At 39.0% G+C, this 25977-nt stretch overlaps 3 protein-coding genes and 1 non-coding gene across 7 annotated transcripts; 3 read left to right on the top strand and 1 right to left on the bottom strand.

Moving 5' to 3' along the window:
- Positions 1 to 1783: 1783 nt before the first annotated feature.
- On the top strand, positions 1784 to 3518 carry LOC131324596 (uncharacterized). Of its 2 annotated transcripts, none has more exons than XM_058356610.1 (5): positions 1784 to 2029; positions 2113 to 2261; positions 2304 to 2399; positions 2880 to 3105; positions 3216 to 3518. In XM_058356610.1, exons 1-5 carry the CDS (start codon positions 1924 to 1926, stop codon positions 3332 to 3334), a joined length of 696 nt encoding a protein of 231 aa, XP_058212593.1. In that variant the 5' UTR covers positions 1784 to 1923; the 3' UTR covers positions 3335 to 3518. The 2 variants fall into 2 exon arrangements, with proteins under 2 accessions (XP_058212593.1, XP_058212594.1); XM_058356611.1 differs by having other exon boundaries at positions 1788 to 2029; positions 2113 to 2214; positions 2281 to 2399.
- Positions 3519 to 6555: 3037 nt separating this feature from the next.
- Positions 6556 to 17199, top strand: LOC131324595 (AMSH-like ubiquitin thioesterase 3). 3 transcript variants are annotated; one of them, XM_058356607.1, is made up of 14 exons: positions 6556 to 6909; positions 8683 to 8747; positions 8840 to 8915; positions 9027 to 9212; positions 10504 to 10598; positions 12032 to 12137; positions 12214 to 12260; positions 12425 to 12755; positions 12917 to 13006; positions 13094 to 13156; positions 13854 to 13928; positions 14568 to 14630; positions 16157 to 16209; positions 16759 to 17199. In XM_058356607.1, the coding sequence occupies exons 1-14, from the start codon at positions 6799 to 6801 to the stop codon at positions 16931 to 16933; spliced, it is 1536 nt and encodes a 511-aa protein (XP_058212590.1). In that variant the 5' UTR covers positions 6556 to 6798; the 3' UTR covers positions 16934 to 17199. The 3 variants fall into 3 exon arrangements, with proteins under 3 accessions (XP_058212590.1, XP_058212592.1, XP_058212591.1); XM_058356609.1 differs by lacking the exon at positions 13854 to 13928 and having other exon boundaries at positions 6647 to 6909; XM_058356608.1 differs by lacking the exon at positions 14568 to 14630 and having other exon boundaries at positions 6647 to 6909.
- On the top strand, positions 16313 to 16420 carry LOC131324960 (small nucleolar RNA snoR100). Its single transcript, XR_009199540.1, has one exon. It is a non-coding gene; the product is annotated as a small nucleolar RNA snoR100 (small nucleolar RNA).
- A 577-nt stretch (positions 17200 to 17776) lies between the features above and the next one.
- Positions 17777 to 24232, bottom strand: LOC131324594 (uncharacterized). Its single transcript, XM_058356606.1, has 6 exons — positions 23866 to 24232; positions 21438 to 21645; positions 21221 to 21279; positions 19380 to 21137; positions 18704 to 18857; positions 17777 to 18635 (listed from the first exon to the last, which is right to left on the bottom strand). Exons 2-6 carry the CDS (start codon positions 21553 to 21555, stop codon positions 17998 to 18000), a joined length of 2727 nt encoding a protein of 908 aa, XP_058212589.1. The 5' UTR covers positions 21556 to 21645; positions 23866 to 24232; the 3' UTR covers positions 17777 to 17997.
- Between the last annotated feature and the right edge of the window lie 1745 nt (positions 24233 to 25977).

The following is a 25977-nucleotide window of genomic DNA, read 5'->3' as shown; positions in this document are numbered from 1 at the left end:
CCATCACTACACCACCACCACCACTCCCACGTACCACTTCATCACACCACACCACCACCACCACCACCACTCTACCACCTCCGCCACCATCACCACCACCACTCCATCACCACCACTCCTCCACCATTACCATAAGTATATTATGACTATTAGTAAATTAAAAGAGAATTTGAACAAAATTAATTCATCATTTTTTTAATTCAATACTTAATATATTTATCGAACAGCTTTCAGCTTAAAAATTTCAGCATTCAGCTTCCAGTTCTTAATTTTTCAGCTTTCAGTTTTCGGTTTTATCAAACAGCCCCTAAGCTGGGGATCACTTTGACTGAAGAGTTATATACTGACTTGCGGATTTTCAGTGATTGTGTCTGTGCAGCATGCATGTGGTGGCTTAGTAAACCACTTGTATGGGTCATGAACTGCTGTTATCGGCGTGCTGAAATTGGGAGGAACAAGTAATCTTTTTTGGAAATAGTCAGTGAATAGTGCTCAAAAGCCAGTCTTTTCGATTTATTTATGCAAATATTATTTTTTTGCACAGAAGAGCACACTATTATATTCTTTCAGTCATTCCCAGATTCAATTAGGACTACGCGGATTCATTAGAAACTCAACGGCTTATTAAAGTGAAGTGTTCCACACGCTGCTTTTTGGCACAGAGGATATCCTTATGTGTAGAAGATCATCCTTCAATTTTAAAAAGATACGTTGTCTGACATTTCTAGCTAGTCATTCATGGCCATGGGGATCCCTGTAACGGAAATCATTCACCAATTTTGGTTTGAGTAATTGAGTGATGGCGATTGTTTAAGTTTTAACTATCGATGGACCAGACTCCAGAGCGAAATGAAGATGTTTCTATTGGAGATCCGTCCTGCTTTTTTTTAACCTTAACCAAATGGGAAGGAGGAGTTCTAGGTTGATCAGAGTTAGCTAACTTTTTTCCCCCTCTCACTCTTACCGTAGTCAGTTGTAATTCATGAACTCTTGCGTGTTACAAGAAATAAAAGTTCCATTTCTTTGCAGTGCCCTCGTTGAAGTTGAATTGCATGAGAATAGTAGCTTATTGAGATTCATATACAAGCTTCATTTTTTATTTGATTCTAGATCCTTTAATTTCTCTACTCTGGGTTGGTACCTCATTGCATTTCAAAAAGAAGTTGGTGAGTGTGTTGGTTTGTATATTGTGCAGTGCAAGACAGGCTTAACAAGTTTCAAACGCTTTTCACCTTCTTCTCTTCTGCCCTTGTTTCTTGTGCATCGAGGTTTCTCAACATTTTCCTCTGGGTTTTGCTAGTGCACGGCTTAGCTCAAGTCCGGACACAAGGGGATTGGTCAATTCTTCCTTTTTCTTTTCATTAGGTATTCGAACAGTTTGCATCAAGATTTTCTTCTTCTTTTTTTAACGTGCACGGATTTTGTGCACATACCCAGAAGGAAAACTTTACTGGTTTAGTGTGAAAGTGCAAATCTGAATTTAACTTTCTACACTGCAAAGGAGAATGCCTCATAAAAAGTAAAGTTTGGTGACTTGTACTCCAACTGCCTTCTCCTCTTAGTCACCTCCAACCCATCCATTCATTTACTTAATGCTTTTCCAATTGCAGTTGGATTTACCAAACAAGCTTCTATTACACTCTCTCTATCACAAGTGACTTCTACACATGCAGAAGGTGAAACCATTAGTAAATAAAAGTTAGTTTAACTATTCCCACTGATGGGTCATGCCCCAAAGTTTTATGCAAATTAAGTGGGCCTAACTATAGGTGATTTTTAAAATCTGTTTTTCATTTCTTGCATGCTTCAACATAAAATAAGTACTCTGTTGAATAGTGGGATATTCTGGAATTAGGTACATGCTTTCATCTATATATATATAATAGTTGGCTGAAATCTTGACAACCTCTCTTCCATCAGCTTATGCTTCTGCGCTACTTGGTTCCTGTAATGGCATTCATAGTCACAGTTAAGCACCAGCTTTTCGCTTTATCTCTGATCATCGTCTTTGTTTTCAATGGGAAATTAGGTGGGTTTCTGAGAACATAAAGCTCATCTCGTACACAGTTTGTTTATACAAACGTTCTGATATTTTCACTTAATCCTTGTCAGGAAATTCGGTTTTTGAAGTTATCCCTTCAAATGGTGGTCAATCTGGTAGTCAAAGTGGTGGTCAAAGTGGTAGTCAAAGTGGTTTTGGTGCTCAATCTGGGAGTCAAACTGGTCAATTTGGTGGTGCTCAATCTGGTGGTCAAACTGGTTTCATCCCTCAAAATGGAGCACAATCTGGTAGTCAAACTGGTCAATTTGGTGGTCAAATTGGTGGTCAAGCTGGTGGTTCAGTTGAGGATCCAACTCCAATAATTGCCAAAGCCTTGCTCTGTTTCGACGACAACTATGTAAGTCTGGTTGCTGGTTTTAGAATCACTCGTCCGAAATACTTTACAGTATTGTTCTGAAAGCTAAAACGCATAATTATTGCCATGTCTTGGTCATTTTCTTGTGGAAATCCTTCTCAAAATGTTTTCTTTTTCAACAAATCCCTATAAAACAGTATTCGGAAATCATCAACCAAACAAGTTTCTACAAATTTTCAAAGCTGGTTCTTAATACAGCAGTGATTGAGATATTTTATTCTTTATGGTTATTAATCAATCATAACAGAAGTACATAGTACTTCAACTACTTATATACACATTAGTAGTATAGAGTACATACGCTGCTTCCTATCTATCAAAAGTTATGTCTTTTATCTTCTGTGGTTTATTCATCATCTTATCATTCTGTGAATTTTGTTGGTGTTCAAAATTGTGCATGGTAAGAAAAAGGAACTTAAGTGATGAGTACTGAAACGGGTCTGAAAATGCCACTTTGAGTAGGTTTACAGCAGTTGTCAAGAAAGTTACAGACTTACCGAGAGCGGAGAGCTCCATGTGCCACACGAGGACACCAATCAATTCTGCGAGGGTCCGTGCTTGACAGAGACGCACCTCGTCCTCAATTGTATCGGAAGTATAATGACACACTTTGAATTCTATAACAAGGCCACATTACAGGATGTGAGTGATACAGTTAAAGATGGTTGTGGCTATGGTAATCAAAGAGGTAAATTTCAATACCTCAATACCGTAGTTTTGTTTTTTTTTCCTTCGTTTGCGCATTTGCTTACATACATACCAAAACTGTTGTTTTCTTCTTTTCTTCTTCGCTTTTAGGGAATTTTAACGTAGCAGAGCACGTCCAAGAGGAAAACAGCGGCGGGGACAAGATTACCATGCGGATGGTTGCTGCTGGGTTTGTGCTGATGATTTTAGTCCAAGGTTTACTGTTTTGATGGTATCATTGCAATGGAGATTACAACGTTGTCTAGCGTTGGTGTGAGTTGGTGTGAAAAAAATGGATTAAAGAGTGACTATTGTATGGTAATGCTTATTGTAGTAGTTTTTTTTTGTGGCATTTGCTGCATAAGATAACAATTGCTGTACACTTTTGCTTCATTGTAGAAGTTTCTTCTTCTATTTCTTTGTTCTGTTTTATAGGCAATTTTTTCAAAAAACTCTTAACATACTCCCTCCGTCCTAATTTAATAGTAGTCTTTTTTGGGAGTTCATGTTACTTTTCAATTGGCTATATCTTATAATTTATAATGTTTTATGTGATTTCGAAAACATTGTATTATCGAGCTAATCGAGATCTATCAAATAAGATCCATATTCGATAGAAAATTCATTACGGATTTAAAGATATAGCTAGTTTTTTACCCGATTAAAATAGAAAGAAGGACAATTAAGGCTCCGTTCAGTTGCCAGGAAAGTACAGGAAAGGATGGAAAAATCAACTTTCCCATGATTTTTGTAGTGTTCAGTTGGCAGGAAAGTAGTAGGAAACATGTTTTTAAGTTTTCCTGCAGGAATTACTTTCCTGCAAAAGTGATCCTGCAAAAAACACAGGATTTTGCGTCGCGGGAAAAGGAAAATGAGTGAACACTCACAAAATTTTCCCGAAAGTTTCTTTTTCCTGACAAATGAACAACTAAACCTTAATCATTCTTGCAAAATTTTTTTGTCAAATGAACACTCACAGAAAAATAATTTTCTTTTTCTTTTACTTCACTTTACTTGATTTTTCCTGAGAATAATTTTCCTGTACAACATTCCTAGCAACTGAACGGAGCCTAAATTGAGACGGAGTGAGTAATTTCTTTATGTTTTCGTCAAACAAACATGTAAAGAAATTAGAAAGTAGATCCTCTCCGGTTTGGTATTATGGACTCGTCCGTCCAGTCCAGCCCTTTTGTGGGCTTTTTCAGGCTCACGTCAGTAATCCAAACCGTTTATGTTTAGAATTTGTAGAGAAAATCAATTATGCCAAAAATCAGATTGATCATATAACATTTGGTATGATTTCGAAATATATTTGTCCTTGGATAAATGGTTTAAGTGGGTTCTTATTCGGTGTTGTAATCTTTTTCCGTTTCGGGATAAATGTATTTTAAAATCATGTTGTATGGTACCTGAATACTACAAAATTAGGCTCGTTTGCACTCTTTTTCTAAAATGCACGGTTGAATTATCCACATGCGCTTGGACCAGTCAGGGCCATCTAATAACACAATTTTACCAAACTCCGGACTTAATTATGTACTAAAGCCGTTCAATAAACGTGAATCAATATGAATAGCACGGTTCCTGTTACGATTCTAATGTCCCACGTCGGTATGGGATTAATCATGTGGATATAAGTTCTTGAGCATCCTCCACTTATAAACCGATTTTCAAGGATGAGTCCTACCCTAGGATTTATATCATTGGTATTAGAGCCAATCACCAAGTCGAGTATGGGCTCGGACGCATCCATGCAAGTATGGGATTGTATGTTTTCGACCGCTGGAGGGGGCGACCTATTGATTGGACGAGAGTTCCATGTCAATAGAGTGATGGGCCACCATGGATGTCAACTGCAAAGCGTGGTGGTATGTTACAATCCTAATGTCCCACATCGGCTAAGTATAGCCATGTGCATATAAGTTCTTGAACACCTTCCCCTCTTAAAATAAGATACACTTAGGGGCTGTTTGGATGGAGGAGATGAAGGGGATATGTGAGCCCCTGATTTGTACTCCGGCTCTCCCTCAAATCCGGTGTTTGGTTCAGACCCCGTCCTTGGCAAATTCTGGGTGTTTTCAGATGATTTTACCCCTCCAAATCCCCCTTTATCTTTTCTCAGACTTGTTTTCATTTTCTGAAAACCAGACCAACGAGAGAGAGAGAGATCTTCCGGCCAAAAAACTCAATTGAGGGATGACCGGCGGCGGCGGCTGACGGAATGACCGGCGGCAGACGGGAGATGCTTTGGGGGAGGTCGGATCTGTGGACAGTGCGTTGGGTTTCTGCAAATTTGAAGGGGAAGAGGTAGTGGCGGTGGTGGGGAGTGAAGGGGAAAAGGAAGAGGAAATGGTCTCGGAAAAATGGCAAAAATGGAAAAATGGTTTCTGCAAACCCGTGGGTGGGGTTTCTCTGAAATGGGGTTTTTGGAAATTGGAATGGGGACAGGGAATAGGTAGTGGCAGTGGTGGGAGTTGGTGGAAAATATCGAGTAATTGTAATTTATTTCAGAACAAATGAAAAATATCAAAGTAATTGTAATTAATTTGAAATAAAACCAATTTTGAGCATAAAAAATCAAGGGGTAATTCAGTTATTCGACATCTAATTCCATTATATATATCTTTCATATTTTCCTTTTCAAAAAATCTTCCAAACACCTCATTACAAATCCATCCCTTTTTAGGCTCCGTTCAGTTGCCAGGAATATTGTACGGGAAAGTTATTCTAAGGAAAAGTCAAGTAAAGTGAAGTAAAGGAAAAAGAAAATTATTTTCCTGTGAGTGTTCATTTGACAAAAGAATTTTGCAAGAATAATTAAGGTTTAGTTGTTCATTTGTCAGGAAAAAGAAACTTTTGGGAAAATTTTGTGAGTGTTCACTCATTTTCCTTTTCCCGCGACGCAAAATCCTGTGTTTTTTGCAGGATCACTTTTGCAGGAAAGTAATTCCTGCAGGAAAACTTAAAAACATGTTTCCCATTACTTTCCTGCCAACTGAACACTACAAAAATCATGGAAAAGTTGATTTTCCCATCCTTTCTTGTACTTTCCTGGCAACTGAACGGAGCCTTAAGAGGTGAGACCACACTTCTTAACATATCATCCCTCATTACACTTTTTAACATATCATCCCTCATTATATATTCATCTTCAAATCTTCCCTCATTCTATATTCACCCAAAATAAATCATCTATTCAAACGACGGGCCGTTATGTTCTAATGTGGTACGTCAAGCATTGCTTGCATAGAGCCGAAGTATGGTTACGATTCCGTGTGGCCCATTTCGAAATCTTATAATTATAATAAAGATTAAAAATGGTTTCATTAATTTATCCAATTTTTACTTTTTAAATTCAAGTACAAAATCAATCAAGCTTGCACAGGTATCCAAATAAACTGACTCCCATCATTTTGCCTAAGACCTGGGATGGACACACGCATACGACTTGCACACAATCACATACAAGCAAACCCCCTCTGTCCCCCCGCTATGTCGACATTATATACATACAGAGATATCCCGAAAAGATTTATAAAAAAAAAATAAACAGAAGAACCGAGGAGTTTTCTAAACTTAACGAAGACGATCAGACAACGATCCTCTCTCTCTCTCTCTCTCCTCTTCACATCTCGTCTTCTCCTCGCCGGTAAACCCACCGGAGCTCTCCACACAGGCCTTCACTGTCGCCGCAATGAGGCCGCCGGCGCCGATCAACTTAAACGTCGTCGCTCGAAGGGTCGACGTCGACAATCGATTTCCCCTCCGCCATTATTATCGAATCGCCGATAGCCTCCTCAAACAGGTACATATATTTCTTGATCAATTACACAAAAACATATTCCACGGGTATGTATGTTGATCAATTTTATCCTTTTCTTCTTAATTTAGGTTGGTGTTTGATTCTGCAATGGTACGAAAGAGCTGTTAATTGTCGTCAGCTGATTTTAATTAGGGTTTTAGTTTACCATTTCAATAGTATGTTGTCGACCAGCGAATTAGCAATTCTAGGGTTTTAACGACTCAATGGTCTCTGAATTTAAATCTGTTAGCTTAAAAAATTGAAGCTTTTTTGGGTTCTCCTCGATGGGTTTTGAATTTCAGTATGTACCCTAGAAAAATAGAGAGTCTTGGGCTCAGCTCAATGGTGAATTCTGTGGTGCTATCAACTCCTCTGGGCCAGTCCATGTGGGGCTTTGCCCAGCTTTGATTGGGCCTCCTGCTAGTGGATGATGGTACTGGTCCCAAAAGATTAGTCGAAGAGCGCGAAATCTTGCAAGGACACCGAAATTATAAAAAAAAATGGTGAAGCATGAGAACGATATCCTGTGCTGTGTTAATCGCTAAATCCGTGTTATTGAGTGGTAATGGTTTGTTTGTCAAATCCAAGGGGTTGACCAAGTGGTCTTGGCCGGGGACTTTGGGGTTTGTTCCCTCCCAAGGTCTCAGGTTCGATTTTCCTTGCCATAAACTCTTGGGGTCATCTCACCCCACGCGTAAGCGTGTAAAACGGCTTCGGGAGGGGCTGTTGGGATTAGTATGAGGTGCACACATGCGCCCCCCCTCCCCCCCCCCCCCCAAAAAAAAAAAAAAGAAAAGAAAAGAAAAAGTGGTTTGTTTGTCTCGAATTCTTGGGTACAAAAGGGGGCACTGTTTTAGTGGTTCAAACTCGGCCTATTGATGTTTAATGTGTCCAAGCCCGACATGGAAATCCCCTTCATGAATGTAATGCCAGATGTTAGGTCGTGAAATCCAATCTTTCCACCTGTATTGATGGGGACTAATTTGGGGTATGTGTTGGATTTCTTTATTTAGCAATCAAGAGGGGGAAATTTGGTTGTCAAATTATTACAAGATGATCCTAATTTAGGGGACATTTGATATGATTTTACCATTTTTCATGTACCATTTGACTTGACTTGCCATTCTGAGTAGTCTAGTGAGGCGGATTTTTAGTGAGATACGGGGGTTGTCATTGGACTCATTTTCACTTTATGACAAGGGGAAACATGGAAAACTACTTAAACTAGTTGTCCGTTTGCATAGCTGTGTTCACTAGATAGCTAAAGCTATTTTTAGTCTTTCATATGTAGAATGTAAGAGCATCCTCTGCAATAGTCTCTCTCTGCAATAGTCTCTACTTTTTCTTCAACTCTTGATGAAAATTAGAGGTCTCCTACTTTTAGGGGACCGTTTTTAGATTACCTTCTGCAACCATACTCACTACTTTTTTTTGCCTCTTTATTATGTGCTTAATTTATCACATAAGACACGTTGATGAAGAGTCACTGACTCACTGTCTCATACATACTTTGAGAGTTTGAGTAGCGTCCTTGTTTGACATGGATATCTGACATGTGTGCCTTTGCGTAGGGTTGTCCGTGCTCCTTAGTAAGCCAGCTTTTAGTTTTCCCATAAAAAAGAGTGGTATAGCCACTATTGGATTTGATTTCTTTGGTTTGGTTTAGAATTTTTCAAACAGTATACTTTACAATTGTATGATTTGTAATTTGTTTGCCCCTTCTCTCGTTTATCTTGTCTAATCTACATATTGTCTTGTCAAATTTCTGACATCCAGGCGAGTATTTATCGGGAGGAGAAGAACATCATAGACTTGTATGTCATGCTTCTTAGATACTCCAGGTATGGTAAGGACATTGCTGCTTGATTTCTTTGACATTTCTAATCTTCCAGGAAACTGTATATGTATAAGCTTAATTCTTTACTTTGCCTAGCTTGGTGTCTGAAACTATACCCTTCCATCGAGATTACCCGGTTTTGCTTCCAAGAGAAAGAGCATTTTACACAAAGGTTAGTAGGGTGTATCAGTTTTATTTTTACAATAAGTCTATGCAAGACAATCAATATGTAGTAGTTTTGGTAACAAGATGTCATTTGACTTGTCTTTGTTTTTTCTTCCAGAAATTGTCAGTTGTGCTGGATGAGCTTGAATCGTTGAAGCCTAAATTTCAACGTCTACTGAATGAAAGAAACAAAGCTCATGCAGGGACTCAAGATTATCAACTTGACACCCAAGGAAGAATTTCATATGGTTTACAGGAATCCCCCTCGGATAGGAAAGCTTCTTTGAGCCTGAATGATAAGCAGGTATTTGTGAGTACATGAGTTTTATTGTGACTGATGCTATACCGTTTTGTCCCACGAGGTATTTTAGTTCTTTAAAGTGATGAATTTGTAAAATTACCAGACCAACGGAACCGAACCTTAAGTCCTAATGATTTGGGGCGGCTACATTAATTCGTTTTTTCCTTTGAGATTTGTCGAGGGCATTGTGTTCCATGACATCCAAGAGACTAAGTCTTTCCTAACAAGTGCCTCTACTACCAATTTCGGTCTACATGTCCCTTAGTCATGTCGTAGTCAAATAACTTTTGCTGACTACCGTATTGATCGATCTGAGATAGACATGTCCAGATCACCTTGCTCTGCTCTTTTGCATCTTATCTTCTATTGGTATCCCCTACCATCCCCCAAGGGTTTTTTGTTCTAATTCTATCTTGCAAAGTCTTACCACACTTCCATGTCAACATTTTCATTTCAGCAGCGCTTGCATGTTGTTTCTTAGTTGCCCAAAACTTCATGCCAAAAAACATTGCTGGTCTTATAACAATGCAGTATAGATTTTGTGTCAACTTTGTGGTCGCACAATACTACCGAAGCATTCCACCATTTGACCCATCCAACTTGTACTTTGTGCATCACATTCTTCGTAATCTCTCCATCATTGCTAACAATAGAGCCAAGATACAAAAAATGGTCACTTCTTGGTATCTTCTGAATTTAGAGGGTCACTTTGTCAACACTAGCACTTTGACCACCACTAAACTTAGATTCCATGTGCTCTTGTAGTCAAAAGTAAGGCGAAGACTTTGGGGAGATGCATTCGAGTCAAAAGTAAGGCAAAGAAGCAATTGTTTTCCTAGGGGATAGCATCCTAAATTTAGCATTAAAACCTCTTGCGGTTTCATCCTAAGTTATGAATTATTTTTTTGTCTTGGAAACTATGTCAACCGGTCTGGCACAAATTTTTCTGTTGGCATATGGGGAGAAACAGATTAAAGAGCTGAAAAAACAAAACTATTTTGAGATGCTCCGTTTTGATGCTTTCTTACTTTTGCTTTTGAATAGGATAAACACCCAGTTTCCTATGACTTGATGAAAGCTTTGTTTATTGAGCTTTCATGACTATGCCTAGTCCTTGGGGCATCTCAGCCTCACTCTTGGATGCATAATGATCGTAACAATCCATTCAGTTATGATCCCCCATTAACTGTCTATATGGACTGTGAAGTTCTGTTATTTCCCCATGCTTGGTTTCTTCTTAGATGGTATTCCTGGGTTCCTTTTCTTTTAATCTGCTTTCTTCATGTGGTTGTAGCTAGTCAGACAAGCACCTTCATCTTCATGGAAGCAGAACAATGGCGATACTAAATTCTTACCCACAAATTCGATTGACGCACAACTCCAGAAGCCGTGAGTAGTTCATCAATGCCATCATATTTTATAGATACACAGCCTGTAAAAGTTAGTTTTTGTTGTTTATTGCCTATACTAGTTTTTTTATTGAAGGATTATGTTTCAATGAATATCCCCAGTTCAGTCCATATTACGGGGGTTTGAAAGGAAAGGGGGAGGGGGGGTTCGGGCGTGTTGATTAGGGAAACGTATCCTTTGATGTTATATGTGAACAGTAGCTGCCGTTGGGTTTGAACCTACGACCTAAATGGTGATTAGGTCAATTTTTAACCACTTAACCAATGTTGTTTGGAATTTAATGTTGAAGATTCTTATTTCATCAAGTTTATTCAGAAACCTTCCTCATGAAGAGTTTTGTTGCCTGTTTCTAAACCTTGATGTAGCCCTCAGCAAATAGCTTCTTGTTTAAACTTTTTGATAGGACTAGTGAAGGATCAACAATTTCTGTTCTAGATCTCACATAAGCTTCTAACCATGGCTAGAGGTTTCTAATTTGGAAGCTCTACTCCTGCATCCTCCAGAATGCATTGACATGCTACTAGGATTAATCAGGAAGTGTCAAGAAGGTCGTTTGTTTCAGAGTTGGGAAACATTGTGGCAAACTCAGTGGAGTGGAGGTCCTTTATGTGCACGCGTCTATCTAGGCTTCCACTATGATTCGTATGAGTATGCCACTTTAGTATTATCATAGTCATTCGTTATAGTCCTTCACACAATGTCATGGGTTTAGGAGGTTTAGTTCGGGGTGGTGGCCAGTTTTGGTGATCAGTGTATGGAATGGAGGTATAGGCAGTTCAAACTTGGTCTCAGAATGCCATTTGGATCTGCTCTAGAATTGCTGCAAAATCATTCCCCTCCACCCTCAGGAAACTTGCTTTTGCTGCTTCTGTTTACTTTCTTGGCAAGAACGGAACTTCTGTATCTGCAGAGGCATCCAGAGATCTCCCCCAGTTGTTTGTAGCCAAATTCGATTTGAGATCAGAATCAAGGCTTCCCAATGTAGGAATGTTAAAGATTCAGGCATCTCTCACGGTCTCACCTGCTTTGGTGCATTCCTTTTTGTATTTTCAGTTCATAGGCTTTTCTTTTGTATAGTTTTGTTTGATTGTGCTTGGGGAATTCCCTCTTGTTTTGGTTTATAATACAGTCACAGTTTCCAAAAAAAAACTTGTAGTTGGTGCCTTTGGTGCTTGTCTTGCTCTTCCAGATGTTTTCTTATCTTTTAAATCATCTCATTTCAAACCATTTTTAGCTGAAAAACTCACTTCCATAAATAGAGCATGTAGCACTTCTCTTTTTGTGGTTTAAGGAGATGAGTCTATTTGCTGTTGGAACTGAATAGTGCATGTGAATATAACATCATCCACCTGTTTAATTTTGGTATGTTATCAAGGATAAGATGTTGTGACAATTCCTGGAAACACATGCAGTTCTCTTAATGTACCTATGCCGAAGAAGGAAACTTTGTCTAGACACTCTTTATTGGGCCCAAATGGTCTTCAGGGTCAGTGGCTGGGACCTAGCCCAGAGATAAAGGTAAAATATTTAGGTTTGCATCTCATTTTGTTTTGACTTGAACACTCTGTTAGTCTAATTCCATTTTGTGGTGCAGGTTCACTATCCAAGCCATGCTGATGTGGCTCCAAATGAAAATTCAGGGTCAGGGCTATACCAACTTTGTCCTTCTGTTCTTTCATGGTTTTATCCTTCGAATTAATATTTCCTTGAATCTATTTAATTGTTCCCTCTGTTTTGTTATCTTAAGTTCCTACCGCAAATGTTTCCCTTGTAATATTTTCTTCTGTTGTTATCCTCTGCTATAGCCTGAATCAAGCTTCACAATATGACATTGTGGCATTCAAAGATGGCGAGCCAGGAGTAGATAAATCTACCATGGAATCATTACTGTCTTTGGATGATGGAAGATGGTTACAGCCTTCTGATGACTCTTGCTCTCACCTAACTAATGAGGCAAGCAATGGCCCTTTCGTCTTGGGCAATATCAGGCAACCTTCTCCTCCTCCAGTTCTTGCTCAAGTGCAACCAAAGCTTCTGCCAATTTCTCCATCAAGAGTTGCAGATCCAAGACCAGGACCAGCAAAACCATTGCAGGATGGAATGCACAGCTCCAATTCCTTCCAGCATTTACACATTGTAGGTCTTACGTGCTGGATTTTCTTGTAAATCTGAGAATACAATTCCTTCATGTTTGCTTGATTTGTTTGTTTTGATTACAGCTTTATGCCTTGCTTAGGAATTGGTGTTCACTATGTTTATTCTTGATGAATGTGATGCTAGTTTTACTTGCATTGCAGCCAGTAAAAATGATGGAAGATTTTCTGAGATTAGCGCGAGAAAATACTGCAAAAAATTTAGAAACATGTGGTGTTCTTGCCGGTTCACTTGTAAGATTCTGAAATGAATTGAAGATATATATATATTAAATAATGTTCTTGTGTGGTTTCTTAGTGTCTTGTTTTCATCTGGTGTAGAAAAACAGGATGTTCCATATCAGTACACTTATCATCCCAAAGCAGGAGTCAACTTCTGATTCGGTAAGAAAACTTCTTTCTAGTGCGGCAATCACTTTGGAGCTGTTAATCCCACTTCCCGTTTCTCAGCTTCAAATTTGTTTGACTTGTTTTCTGTTGTATTTTGTTGTCATGATCTTTCAACTGTCATTTGATACATCTTTTGATAGCTAAGGTTCTAAGATTTAGTGATGTACTCCCTCCGTTCCATATTGAGAGTCTCATACTCTCTCTCTTGCCATTTTCAACTACTTCCGGGTATAATTTTTTGAATTTTTTCGCACCGTATTAAAGATCTCAATTAGTACTTTAATTTGGTGCGGAAAAATTACACAAAAGTAATTATTTTTTTATTTGAAAAATGGCATGACTTTTCGTAGCGGACTCTCAATATGGAACAGAGTGAGTATTCCAAAATAATTACTCTATTGCTTTCATTTGGAGAGATTTATCATGCTTTTGCCACTGATAATAAAACCATATGATTTGTATGGCTAGATTAGTAAATTGATGCAAGCAGAAGTCTGGACCTAAACTCCTTAATTTATGTCTGGATTTCTAACAAAGGAAAGCCCCCTTACCCTAAGACTATGCCATTTGATTGATTCAAGATCCGTGCTGCTCACCACTCCTCGAGGCCAAGGACGGGGGTTTTTTATTTTTATTTGGATCAACTGTTGGTTATGATGGTACTTACCAGAATAACCTTTTCAATGTTCAGTGTCAGACCTTGAATGAAGAAGAAATCTTTGAAATCCAAGACACACGCTCACTATTTCAACTCGGATGGATCCATGTAAGTCTTACAGTATCTTCCTGACTACTTCTTGTTATTTATTCGACGTAGTTTGTTGTGTTCTACTCCCTTCGTTCTTTATTGTTGGTCCCTTTTCGGAGTTAGATTTTTTGGAAGAAGACATGTAATGATTGCACTTATTTTCAATTTGAAGATATTGTTCCAGCATTGCCCTTAATTTTAACTACTTTCCAACACTTATAGTTGTTTATAAGTGATATTTTGGAAAATGACTGAATTTATACTTTGACTTCTCAAAAAGGATTTTTGGAACATACCAAAATGGAAAAGCCCCTATGAAAGCCCTCAGCATCGCACCGCTAGGATAATGAGGACATCTAAACAGTAATGTGTTCAAACATCCCAATATTGTGTTTCCAAAAACTGAAAAGGAAAATGAGAACAATGAGACGTGTTAGACTGGCCTAGAACTCCACCCTTTTTTCTGTTTGTTTGTTGTTGGCGGCTAAAACATTCTGTGGTCAATTGGAAAGCTTTTAGTGCATAAGAACTTTCACATTGTGGCTGTAGAAGTAGCGAATTCACTGATATTGTCAATTGATGTAATAGCAGGTTTTCTTTTTCTGTTTTCTTTTTATCTTGAGCCAATGTGTTTACAGAATCTTAATTTGATTTCAGACACACCCATCACAGACTTGTTTTATGTCATCAGTTGATCTGCATACGCATTACTCATATCAGGTAATTGAGAACATTTACGCATGTTGTTCATTTCTTTAGCTATTTTTAGTTGCCTTTGTTTTTGAAGCATATAGTGATTAGTACCAATAGTTGACATGAACCCCAAGGGGTTGGCTTGGTGGTTAAGACATGGTACTAAGGGTTTGCTACGTCCTATGTCTCAAGACTCAAGTTCAAAACCTCATAGGTACTATTAACTCTTGTGGGCCCTGCACATACTAGACTTTGTCCCGGATTTAAATGGCCCCTTATTAGGGAACAACTGGACAGTGTGATTGGCCCCTAGGGATTAGTCTAGGTGCACATAAGCTGGCTCAGACTGTCAGACACCCTGAGTTATCAGAAAAAGTACCAGTAGTTGTCGTAATAGCAACCAATCAACAATAATCATCAAGGAATGATACTGGTAAATGGTTATATTTTCCTTCCCAGTGGACACTCTGGTGGCTTAGGTTGCTTTCTTTCATTGAGAACTTGAAACAAGAAATGTATTTGCTGGCCAAAGTAATGCGAGATATTGTTTTTAAACCCAGATTCAATTACGGATCCGTAGTGTAGGTCAATTCATGTTGGTTCTGTCAAATTCGTGAATTGTGGTTTGCACCCTTTGTATATTCATTACTTTGGCTCTGGTGCACTCAGTCTTCGAGTGAATGAGGTGCCTAAGTTTTAATGGTTTGTAACAGTACTCATAGGATAACCTAGCGCTGGGAGGGCCAGATAGGCGAAGCCTTGTCCTTGTACGGATATGAGATTCCTTTTTGTGAACTTGTGACACATACACATAATAGAGCAACCTTGACTTTGTTCAAGGATACAGTTCCTAGACTGTACACAAGTCTTTTGTTGTTAAGGAAATTCATATCTATCTGCTCTAGAGTTACTATTGTGGATTTGAGTTCTCTTGGTAATTGTCGATTCTTTTCTTTGTTTCATTTTTAGGTGTTAAATGTTCAGCCACCCTATTTGTTCTTTTTGTGATGTGTGAAATGCTGCTTGGGGGGGTTACCTTCGTACTTGTTTACTGAGATATGAGTTTGTGGTAGTTAATGGTGGAAAATGTAAGGGCAGACAAGATTGAATATGTGGCCAGTTGAGGGGTGAAGTTCCTTATACCATGATCTTTTATTCTTTTTTCATGGCAGTGAAGAAGTTTTAAAAACCACTGCTCGTGTCCAGCATTCACTAACATTTCATCCATTGCTTCGAGCTTTGTGTTATAATAAGGGCCCCTATGGATAGGGAAATTTGACAAAAGAAAGGAGTTATTATTCTCCTCAAAAGTGCATTCCTTAAATGTTTTTGCATGGACTAACCAACTTAATTTACTAATCGTAAGAGTAGCTTGATATTGTAATACTGCAGTATATATTGGCACATTCCTTCAAGGCTTTGTTGACTTCCAACTCTTTGCTCATGACTACTCTTGACTGTGTCTACTAGTGGTTCATTACTTGGTTTTCTTTCATAATAACTTTAAGTATTTGTAATCCCCTTTAAGTATTTGCTTTGTTTCTTTTCCTTAGGTCATGTTACCAGAAGCTATCGCAATTGTTATGGCTCCCACAGACACATCCAGGTAGACTTGTGTCCTCAGATGCCTGTGCATTTCATCCTATTTATATATTGGAGCAGAAGTTACAATCTAGTGGATAATAAAAGTTTTGGATTTACCAGATATGAATTTAATTCATTATAGTAATGTGCACAGAAATTGAATTGGGTCTCTAGGCCTGCCCTTTTTGATGCCATTTGGCTTTGATTTGGGGGCATGGTTTCGCAGCAAAACAGATATAGGGGGGGCCACTGTTTCAGTGGTATTCTGAGAGCAACCACTTTGTGCATATTGTCAAAGGTTAGGTCTGTCTCCAATCTTCTCCTGCCCATACCTCCAATGATTGGAGACTACATGGGTTCTGTTGTTGTTGTGTTGTATAATAATGTCAATATCCTGGTATTATGGGTTGAGGGAATTGCATGGGCTTGGGGATTAGTCACAATTTTCTTAGAGGCCACAACTCCTTGTAAAAAAAAAACAACCTAGGTTACCTGTTTGTTTCATTTCATGTGCCTATTTCTCAATTTCCCCTTAATTTCTGTTCTTCCTTTGTATTTTATGCTTCTACAGTCCGCATGGCATCTTTCACCTGTCCGATCCAAGTGGTGTTTCAGTTATACGAAATTGTCAGCAGCGGGGTTTTCATCCTCACGAGGAGGCCGAGGATGGAAGTCCAATCTACGAGCACTGTTCTCATGTTTATATGAATGAGAGGATGAAGTTTGACGTGGTAGATCTACGGTGATCTTGCATTCCTTGATCATAAACTGGTATTTAAAAGAACAACGAAAATATTTAGTCGTGAGTATAGAGATTATTTGTAAGCTTCTCACAGCTGATGATGTCAATCTTGTAAATTCGTCGGATTTGTGAATAGAATTTGAGAGAGAGAGCAAAGCGCGATTCAATGAAACCAAATTGGTTACTAGGTTGAATTTCAGCATGTACTTAATTGTAACTTGTCAGTTCGAATGGGAGCTCTTGAAGGTGCCTTTATTATTATTTTTAAAAGCAGAGTCTTTCGAAAACGCAGTTTCTGAAATCTTGAAGTGATCTAGGGCCAGCGAAAGCTTGTTAAGGCAACAAGGTGCCAGTTTCATTTGGTAGTTTGCAAGTGCTCTGGTTCTGTTATGCATAATGGACAGTTGGTCAAATCAGTCTTGTCACTCAGTTTGACTAGGGTCTGGGCACATGCGATGTGTGTCCAAGTTCAGATACAAAATAGTATTGTGTTGTACAATTTGTAAGGAACATGTGTAACCTATACTCTGATTTGCTAAAGCCAGGGAAAGAAGAAAACTGCACCAGAAAATGCGTACATACATGCATTCATACTGGTTTGTGCACTTTTTTGGAAATCAAATGGGTGGTAGATACTTACAAAAAGTCCACACCGATTGATCTTCTCTCTTTCTATATTAGAATAGATTTATCCTAACTCGTTACCAAGGAGTACCATTGTCGTCCTTTCCAACATGTATAGTGGCCTTGTCTGTTCAAGAAGACCCGGGGCTAGATTAATGGATGAGATTTTCTAGTGCCTCTGAAAGGAGCAAAATTTTCAAAACTATGCTGATAAACCAGGGTGTGTAAAAACAAATTAAATATCCATGGAAATGGAAGGTTTCCAAGACAATGTAGAAGGTGATTAATCAACCTTTCGAAGCACTCTACCTTGTCCATCAATTGTACAAAAGAATATAACCTTATCCATCATTTGTACAAGAGAAAGTTGGGGGGAACAAACATGGACCAACCTTGACCATAATCACTACAGTGGAGGCGAAGAGAAAAACTATGCTCAAGAAACTAAAGCACCAAAATATCAGCTATCACTTCATTAACCAAAGAATCAAGTATCCGGCCTTCAATCTCTATTCCCAGTTCAAACGACTCAACTTCATAATCAAGCCATTTTCCGTAACAACTGCTCATATCCTTGTCCACAAGATCATCAACCATAAAATCTCCCATTCCTCCCCAACCGGAAATCTCCTTATATACTTCTTCGGCTAACCGGTCTTTTCTTCTCAAAATTGACAACCCTTTTGCCCAAGTTCTGCTTCCCCCACTGGCAAAACGCCTGCATCTCAAGTCTGTGAATTCACTCACACAATCGAATAGTACCTTTCGTCTTAGCTTTTGTTCTTCTCCTTCTGAGACCTCTTTCCGACTTTCCAACTGGTCGAAGAGACGAGGGTTTATGATCTCACGAGCCCGCCCCAAAGCGAAGTCCTTAAACATAAACTCCACATTAAACAGTATCTCCTTCACATATACCAGTTCCCATGTGTTTGTTGATCCCATAAAATGAGTCTTGTTCATCCTAGCAAAAGTTGTGGAAGCTGAGTCCAATAATTCTGCATCAGAGTCCACTGAATGGAACTTCTTTGAATAACTTATGGGGATCGCTTCTTGAGCAAGAACAGATGAGCACAGCTTGCTACCTGGAATTAAATTCTCTAAATTCAGAACTTGCTATGAGGAAAGAAAAGACGGAAATTTGGAATGTTACCTTGTGTACTGTTACTATCTGCACTATCAGAAGAGTTGCAACTTTCTGATGGAAAATAAGGTTCAAGAACAGAGATTGGACTTGGATGTCGATAGTGGAACAACTTTCTAGCTTCCATATCATTGCTACCACACTCGTCCATTTTGTCCACCGCCTGGAATTGTTGCAGCATTAAGTCAATAAACATTTGGAAAAATCGATAAGCAAATACATTATGTAAGTAAAGAGGCACAATCTGCTCTTTTTATCTATTCTGGTTCAATAAGAAGCACAAAAAAGTCAGTGTCAAATAGCACTATTTTGCTGGCCACATTTGAAATCCAAGGCAACACAAACTTGAAATCCACTGAAAAAGTTAAGAATTGTGAAGATATAGTTCACATGAAAGGGACTACTATAATATCACTGCCCTGTAAACTCCACTATATAAGCTGTTGGAGTAGCTGGCTTGCTTTCGAGCACTTTCTACTGTTCCCTATACAAACATTCACAAAAAACTTGCAAACTCTGTTTAGTAGAACATTGACATGGGTTGACAAGAAAGGGCAACTTGACTCGAACGGATTCAGTCAGTCTCATGAAAAACAGTCCAAATTGCTGGCAAGTAGCAACTGTCAAATATGCAAGAAAGGAAACAAAGGCAAGAATAATGATGAGCAGAGGGAAGAAAGCATACCTGAAGCTTGAGTTTCGCCATGAGTCCCATAGAATCAGTGGAAGAAAAAATAGAGCCATAATCACCACCCACTTTGTCCATGAGCATCGCATCTTGTCTCTTTCCATTGTGGGACATAGGTGTGGTGAACACTGCTTTAGAATTGGGTACCAAATCTTGATCAAACGAAGTCGAATCACCAGCCACCCCAGCTCTATAGCTGGGAGACTCAACTCCATGAGTCAATTCCTTTAGCTTTCGCTCCAACAGGATACTCAAGGCATCCGCTCCTAGCACATTGCATCCAAGTGAAGACAGATTTCGGTTATTTGGACTATCTGAGTTGAATATAATAGTTTTACCTCTTCCATCTCCACGAAAGCCATAATTTTCCTCCGCCACTTGTGCTGAGAACTCACGAGCAGGTACTGATCGAGTCAATGGAGCTGTGAATGTAAAAGAAACAACATCACTGCCTTTCCTTTTTCTATCCTCTGTCCAGGTAAATTGTCTATCCTCAACTGCACTAGATCGAAGAGATTTCTCAGTGTTATCATGGTGAAAATTCCCATCTATTGATCGTTTCTTGCGTGGAACATTTTTTGTGCTGGAATTTGAGACTTCTTTTTCACACTCTGTCGCTTCAGGCACTGACTTCCTCAAACCAGTTTTTGAGGTCCCACCAAATTTACCGGAGCTCTTGTGTCGTGAATCTCCGGACAACACTTTTCTACCTTGGGAATTAGAGAGCAAGGATTTTGAGGGTACCTTCTCTTTATCATTGGCAGAATTCTGTTTCTGATTATTCTGCCGTAGCACAGTGGAAGAACTATGTGCAGAAGATTTCTTCTGTGTCCTCTTTTGGCTATTCGGTTGACTTTTAAAGAACTGCTGGCCTGACGTCACCTCACCTTGTTCTTTCTGGCCAAATAAGCTCCTGCTGTCACTTTGATTCAACCCTTCTCTTCTCTGAACGTTGACTTTAGCTTGGAGCGCAAGTGAAACCGATTTTCCAGTAGTTTTTGTACCAGAAGAATCTCCTGAATCAGACATCACATGCATTGATCCGTTCAAACTTTTATTCATCGACTGCCCTTTGAGAAACTTGGCAGCATTTGATTCAACTGGTCTTATGGAACCAGAAGCTTCCGCAAGCCTTAATGGTTTTTGTGCACTTTCCACTCTCTCTTTCAAGTCTCTAACTTTCAAGGGAATTGAGGAAGTCCCTAACGAAGGCATTTTGGCATTGGTACTAGCCTGAGGTCCTTGTTCGATAATTTTAGCTGCTGCTTCCATTATGTGAGCGGCATTTCTATATGGAATGAAACCAGGGCTTTTGATGGGAGATAAAAGCTTATGGTGGGTCGTTGGAATTGACTTAGCCGATTTAGGAGGTAAAATCTCTGTTTGGAACTTCTCAATTGGCCTATTTACCATTTTCTGAGGCTTTGGCTCTGTTGCCTTCTGATTAGGGATGTCCACTTTATTGTGCAGATTGCCGGAATGCAAGGGTTGGCGTTCTTGGTAGAAGTTGAGGTTTCTTCTATGGTAGGGAGCGTCTCGGAGGGAATGTGAATCGAGGGATTGTGAATCAAAAAGTGGGGTAGAGAAGGGCTCTGAAACATTGGATGATTGTGGCATGGAATCCAATCCCATAAGCCTGGCAACGACACCTGGAGCCCTATTTCCATAGCCTTCATCATCGGTCACTGATGAAGCACAACTATAGTCGCTACTTCCTTTGATACTTGAACCCGCTACAAGTTCATCCTCATTCATCTGGACATAGGACCCTGGTTACAAGAAAAGAACAGGAAAAAAAGAAAAAAAGAAGAGAGATAAAGGCAAATGCATATTCCCACCAGATTAAACCGTGTCATAGGCAGATTCCCGTCACTTCTCTTCTTCTGTTTTGATGGCTCTGCAAGAAATGAACAAAGATGATGCTTAACTAATTAGAAAGAGAGGTTGAACACGCAGACACACGCATACATACAGATAAAGGCAATGCATAAAAATCCACCTAACAAGTCAGTATTAAATGACATGATGATTTAAACAATTTGAGTTCAGTTGTACCTGATAAATCAGATTTGGTCCAGGACAACTTCTTCCGTGCTTTTGCATTCCAGTCAAAGAGCTGGAGTAAGCCACCAACATAACCTCCACCCTTGGAACCATGTTTCTCACCCCCCATCTTCTCAATCCAAAAATCAAGCCCACTTTGGTTTTATGAGTACAAGAAACCAGAGTGTAGGAAAACACTATTCTGATTCACAAAGTCCATCTGCAAGTTAATCAAGTACTGAAAATTCAATGACAAACCTCTTTCAGTTTTTCAAATTATTGAAAAACACGGCATGGTTTCATACATAATTGATGGTAGAAGTACCATATTGAGCGGTTTCTGCAATGAAACAGGAAACAGCATTCCAAATTGCAAAGGTTTATACACTGCAATCTTATGTAAACATATGGAGACGAACTATTTAAGCAACTTTGTACCACTCCCAAGCATCCAACAGTGAGGGGAATTATGTACCAATAGGATGGGTAATCCCACCGGACTGAGGGGATAACTAGTACCACATACGGCCACCGAGGGATGGGTATGCCATAATTATGTGATTTGTTGGCCAACAAATATATAATCCCTTTACCAACCAATGTCACATCCAAATGCTAGAAATGTAGTCCCACAGGAATCGTAATCCAGTACAATATCTAATGCGCAAGTTTCTGTTCTTGGATGCCTCATCTGAACTTTGAACTCTCTGCTACCGTGATAGCAGAAGGGACGTCATTTGCTTTCTCCCTCCTAGCCATACCATAAAGTTTGAAAGTTTATTTTCCTCTCTTATACTAGTTTCATATGTAGAGGCTAACACAAGACCTCCCTCTCCTGACCAAGCCCAATCCTTGGCTACGTAGTCATTGGTTGATTATTGGCTTCGTATTGTAATCTCTTTGCTGTCGCTGCGATCTCTTAATTCTGTCACCTCCTACCATCTATTCAGTATCCATGGTGCGATGCCTTGAAAAGGAGATAATCAAGCTGGTGGGACTGCTTATTTGACTGAATAAAGAAGACCCTATTAAGCTTCTAGCCTGTATAATGTGAATATAGGGGATATGCAAGCGGGTCTGATCATTTATAGAATGTAACAATGTGGGGAACGATAAAGGGAAACATACTTCTATGCACTTAGTACAATGAATAACAGGCACAAAAGGATTAAGATAATTAGAGAAAAATTCTCGCTTACTTTTTAGATAGTTAATAAAACAAGCACACTCTCCATCAGTGTAGGCACTAATCAACAATAAAGCCTGACCCATGTTTGTACATTTCATATCTCGTTCCAAACTCCTAATCTCCATTGCTTGTGGATTTCATACATAGATTGTATAAGCAATAAATTCAAACAATTAATTTAAAAACAAAGACCAATAGCAATTCCTCTAAGTTTGGTTCACAAGAAAACTAAAAACCGAACTTGAAGACAGACGAGGTGACGAGCCTCAAATAAGTCATGTTGCCATTGTTGCTTCAATTTTGGGCAGAAAATATTATTCTGGGCTCCTAAGGAAAGAAAAACCATATGAAGTTTCAGAACTTAATTTTCATAGTAAGAATTTTATCGTGAATCCTCTTTCCTAACACTAAATTTTGGAGGAGAGCTCAATTCTCCGTAGAACCTTTTTTTACTACTTATTGTAACCCTTTTCCATCACTTGCCATTGTGTAGCTTCTTCATTTGACTCACTCACTCCCTAAACAACAAAACATCAAAACCGATAACCAAACCACCCATCTAATCAGCAGATCACAGAAAACCCAAGCACCAAAGAAAAACAACACCTAATCTCCAAAAACGAAGTGACAAGCCTCAAATAAGCCACATTGCAGAACGAGAGACGGTGGTGGAAAAAAAAACATTAATATTATGCATTGTATTCATTCTTCTAACAATGGCACTTTTCTTGCAAGTGTTTTCCCGCATTGTCTCAGCAACCAAACAGAAACAACTTCTTCATTTGACCAACTCACCCCACAAACACCAAAACATCCTAAAACCCAAAATCAATTCACTCCCTATAATCACAAACACAGAAACCCTAATCAACAAAATCACAGGTTCCACAATCAAGCCTCCAATTAAGCCACATTGCATAACTAGTGACAGGTGTGGGGAAAAAAAACTTACTTTTGGCTCCTAAAGAACGAAAAATCTTACGAAGTTTCAAAATTTATGCATTTTACTCATTTTTCTAACAATATTTGTTTTCTGGCAAGTGTTTTCCTGCATTTTCTCAGCAACCAAACAGGGTCAACCTCTTCAATTGACTCACTCACTCCACAAACATCCCAACATCAAAACCCATGATCAAATCATTCCTATAATCGCAATCAATGAAACCCAAATCACCAAAAATCATAGATTCCACCCTCAACTCAAAGATCATCAATTTAATGCCATCAAAATAAAAAATAAAAGAAACTTACAAGAACGACTTCCCAAGATTCTCAAAGTCTCTTTTTTTTCCATGTGTTTCCACCCAATGCAGCTAGTAATCTTCAAGACTTAGGGCTATACAAAATACAGAGAGAGAGAGAGAGAGAGAGAGAGAGAGAGAGATGGGTCTTGTGTACAGCGAAGAGTGATGAGTACAAGTGGTCGCTTAGTTCACGCAATAAATGGAGACAGAAGGGAAAAAAATACTACTCCACTAATGAGGAAGGAGTTTTGTTTTTTAGAAAATGTTGCTAGAAAAAACAAAGAGTAATTAGTGGGGACTGGGGAGAAGAGAAAAGGTCAAAAAAAAGTTTATAACGTCTCTTTAGAGAGAGGGAGCGGTTTCAAATTCCAAACGGGGGCTGTGGGTCCTCGAGAGCAGCGATCTTGTGCTTACCGTTGGGTTGTGATCGGTGTTTACCTATTTGTATTACCCACACGTGTAAGGAAATTTCTTCCGTGTTCCTGAGATACCGACATGTGATACCTCAGTCTCATTTTTCATCGCACATTTTTTGTTTGACATCGTGAGGGTTGCCACAAGACACCGTCTCATGAGCGAGTCTGGTGGTTCCCTTCCTAGCTGCTTCTAACGGCTTTTTGTGGACGTTAGTTTTCTGTGACCGACCTTAAGTGAATTAGTCTCATCGTGTTTGGATATGAGAATACCTCCACTCCTGTATGTCAAAAAAAGTTACTCCTAAAAAAAAGTTGTAACGATAAATTTGTGAGTGAGATATCAATAACTATTTTTGTTGGGTAGTCAATTCTTAACAAAATTTCTTATGCAATAATTAATTCAATAATCTTATACAATAATTAATTATTTCATAAATTTATTAAGATCAATTTTTTTTAATTGATTGAGTCAGAAATCTAGATTCCTATGAGGTAAGAGAGATTAGATTCTCACTCAATCTGAGAATATGATTCCTAGTTGGACGTGCCATAAGAAATCGGACAGGGAGAGTGTGCTACACAGTTACGTGTTGTGCAGCGTACTGTGCGGCCGCCGGCATCGGCCTGACGATCGGAGACATTCACTGCGTAGAGCTCATCAAGTATTACAAGTGTACCAAAAATCAACCCAATCAAATATCGTTAAGTGCCTCTTTGGAACACATATAATTCGAAAAGAATGGATTCAATGGTTTTGATCGAGTGTTTCATATCCATTAGGATTCATTTTTTTCCAAGTTATATGTATTCCGATGAAGTACTTAACGATATTTGATTGGGTTGATTTTTGGGTACATTTGTAGTACTCGACAAGCTCTACATAGTGGATGTCTCCGATCGTCGGACCAATGCTGGCAAGGTGACGCCGGCGGCCGCACAACACGTAGCTGTGCAGCACACTCCCCCAGTCCTAAGAAATCACAATCTTATTCATGTCTTTTTTAAACGTGGAAATTCAGAAAGCATAGCATCACATTTCGGAATCCTGAAACTATGACATTACATTCACATTCCTTCTCAAGATTCCTGCTATCCAAACTGCGCGTAAAAGCGAATGTTTCCTTTTGTTAGGATATCGATATCAATACTCCCCACTAAAAAACTTCCAAAGAGTCGTTACAGAGTGGTTTTGGAAATAAAATAAAAAAAGTCAACTAAACGAGAAACACTGTGTGGACCACGGGCAAAGGGGAAGTAATGGCTTCGACATGGCTGTACGTTGTGTGGTTCCTTTCACATCTGTTCAGTGGTACCAGTTGAGAATCTTGAGATGTAGAACAAACAAAAAAACCAACAAAAAAGAAGAAGAAGGAAAATGCATTCATTTCAGTGATGATGCAGAATGTCTCGTGTCAGCTTGCGTGCACTTTAGATTAATCTATGCAATTTCTCTCCCGGTAGTTTCACGCGTTTACCCACTTTTCTATTAAGTTGACGACCCCCTCGTCCCCTTTCTAATGAAGAATCAAAAATAAATAGAGCCGGCTTTAAACGGAAGCCCGAAAAGCCATGATTTTACCCCAAAAGTTCTTAAACAGGGGCCCAAATATTTAAGCCTGCCCACCTGTTTTTTAAGTTTCAAGCCGGCATTTTTTCTTTAGATTGGCCCAATCCAAGCTTTAAAAGACCAAAAGCTAATTTGC

The sequence above is a fragment of the Rhododendron vialii genome, chromosome 4a, assembly GCF_030253575.1.
Source record: "Rhododendron vialii isolate Sample 1 chromosome 4a, ASM3025357v1".
NCBI lineage: Eukaryota > Viridiplantae > Streptophyta > Magnoliopsida > Ericales > Ericaceae > Rhododendron > Rhododendron vialii.
This window is presented reverse-complemented; position numbering and strand designations above follow the sequence as displayed.

Excerpts from the sequence above, each read along its gene's own strand:
- LOC131324595 (XM_058356607.1), top strand. The coding sequence starts at position 6,799 with ATGAGGCCGCCGGCGCCGATCAACTTAAACGTCGTCGCTCGAAGGGTC. Across the intron at positions 12,138-12,213 it reads GACCTAGCCCAGAGATAAAG|GTTCACTATCCAAGCCATGC; the intron begins GTAAAATATTTA and ends TTTGTGGTGCAG. Across the intron at positions 13,007-13,093 it reads GTGTTCTTGCCGGTTCACTT|AAAAACAGGATGTTCCATAT; the intron begins GTAAGATTCTGA and ends CATCTGGTGTAG.
- LOC131324594 (XM_058356606.1), bottom strand. The coding sequence starts at position 21,555 with ATGGGGGGTGAGAAACATGGTTCCAAGGGTGGAGGTTATGTTGGTGGC. Across the intron at positions 21,138-21,220 it reads CTATGACACGGTTTAATCTG|ATGAATGAGGATGAACTTGT; the intron begins GTGGGAATATGC and ends TCCTATGTCCAG. Across the intron at positions 18,858-19,379 it reads TGGCGAAACTCAAGCTTCAG|GCGGTGGACAAAATGGACGA; the intron begins GTATGCTTTCTT and ends CAACAATTCCAG.
- LOC131324596 (XM_058356610.1), top strand. The coding sequence starts at position 1,924 with ATGCTTCTGCGCTACTTGGTTCCTGTAATGGCATTCATAGTCACAGTT. Across the intron at positions 2,030-2,112 it reads TGTTTTCAATGGGAAATTAG|GAAATTCGGTTTTTGAAGTT; the intron begins GTGGGTTTCTGA and ends AATCCTTGTCAG. Across the intron at positions 2,400-2,879 it reads TCTGTTTCGACGACAACTAT|GTTTACAGCAGTTGTCAAGA; the intron begins GTAAGTCTGGTT and ends CACTTTGAGTAG.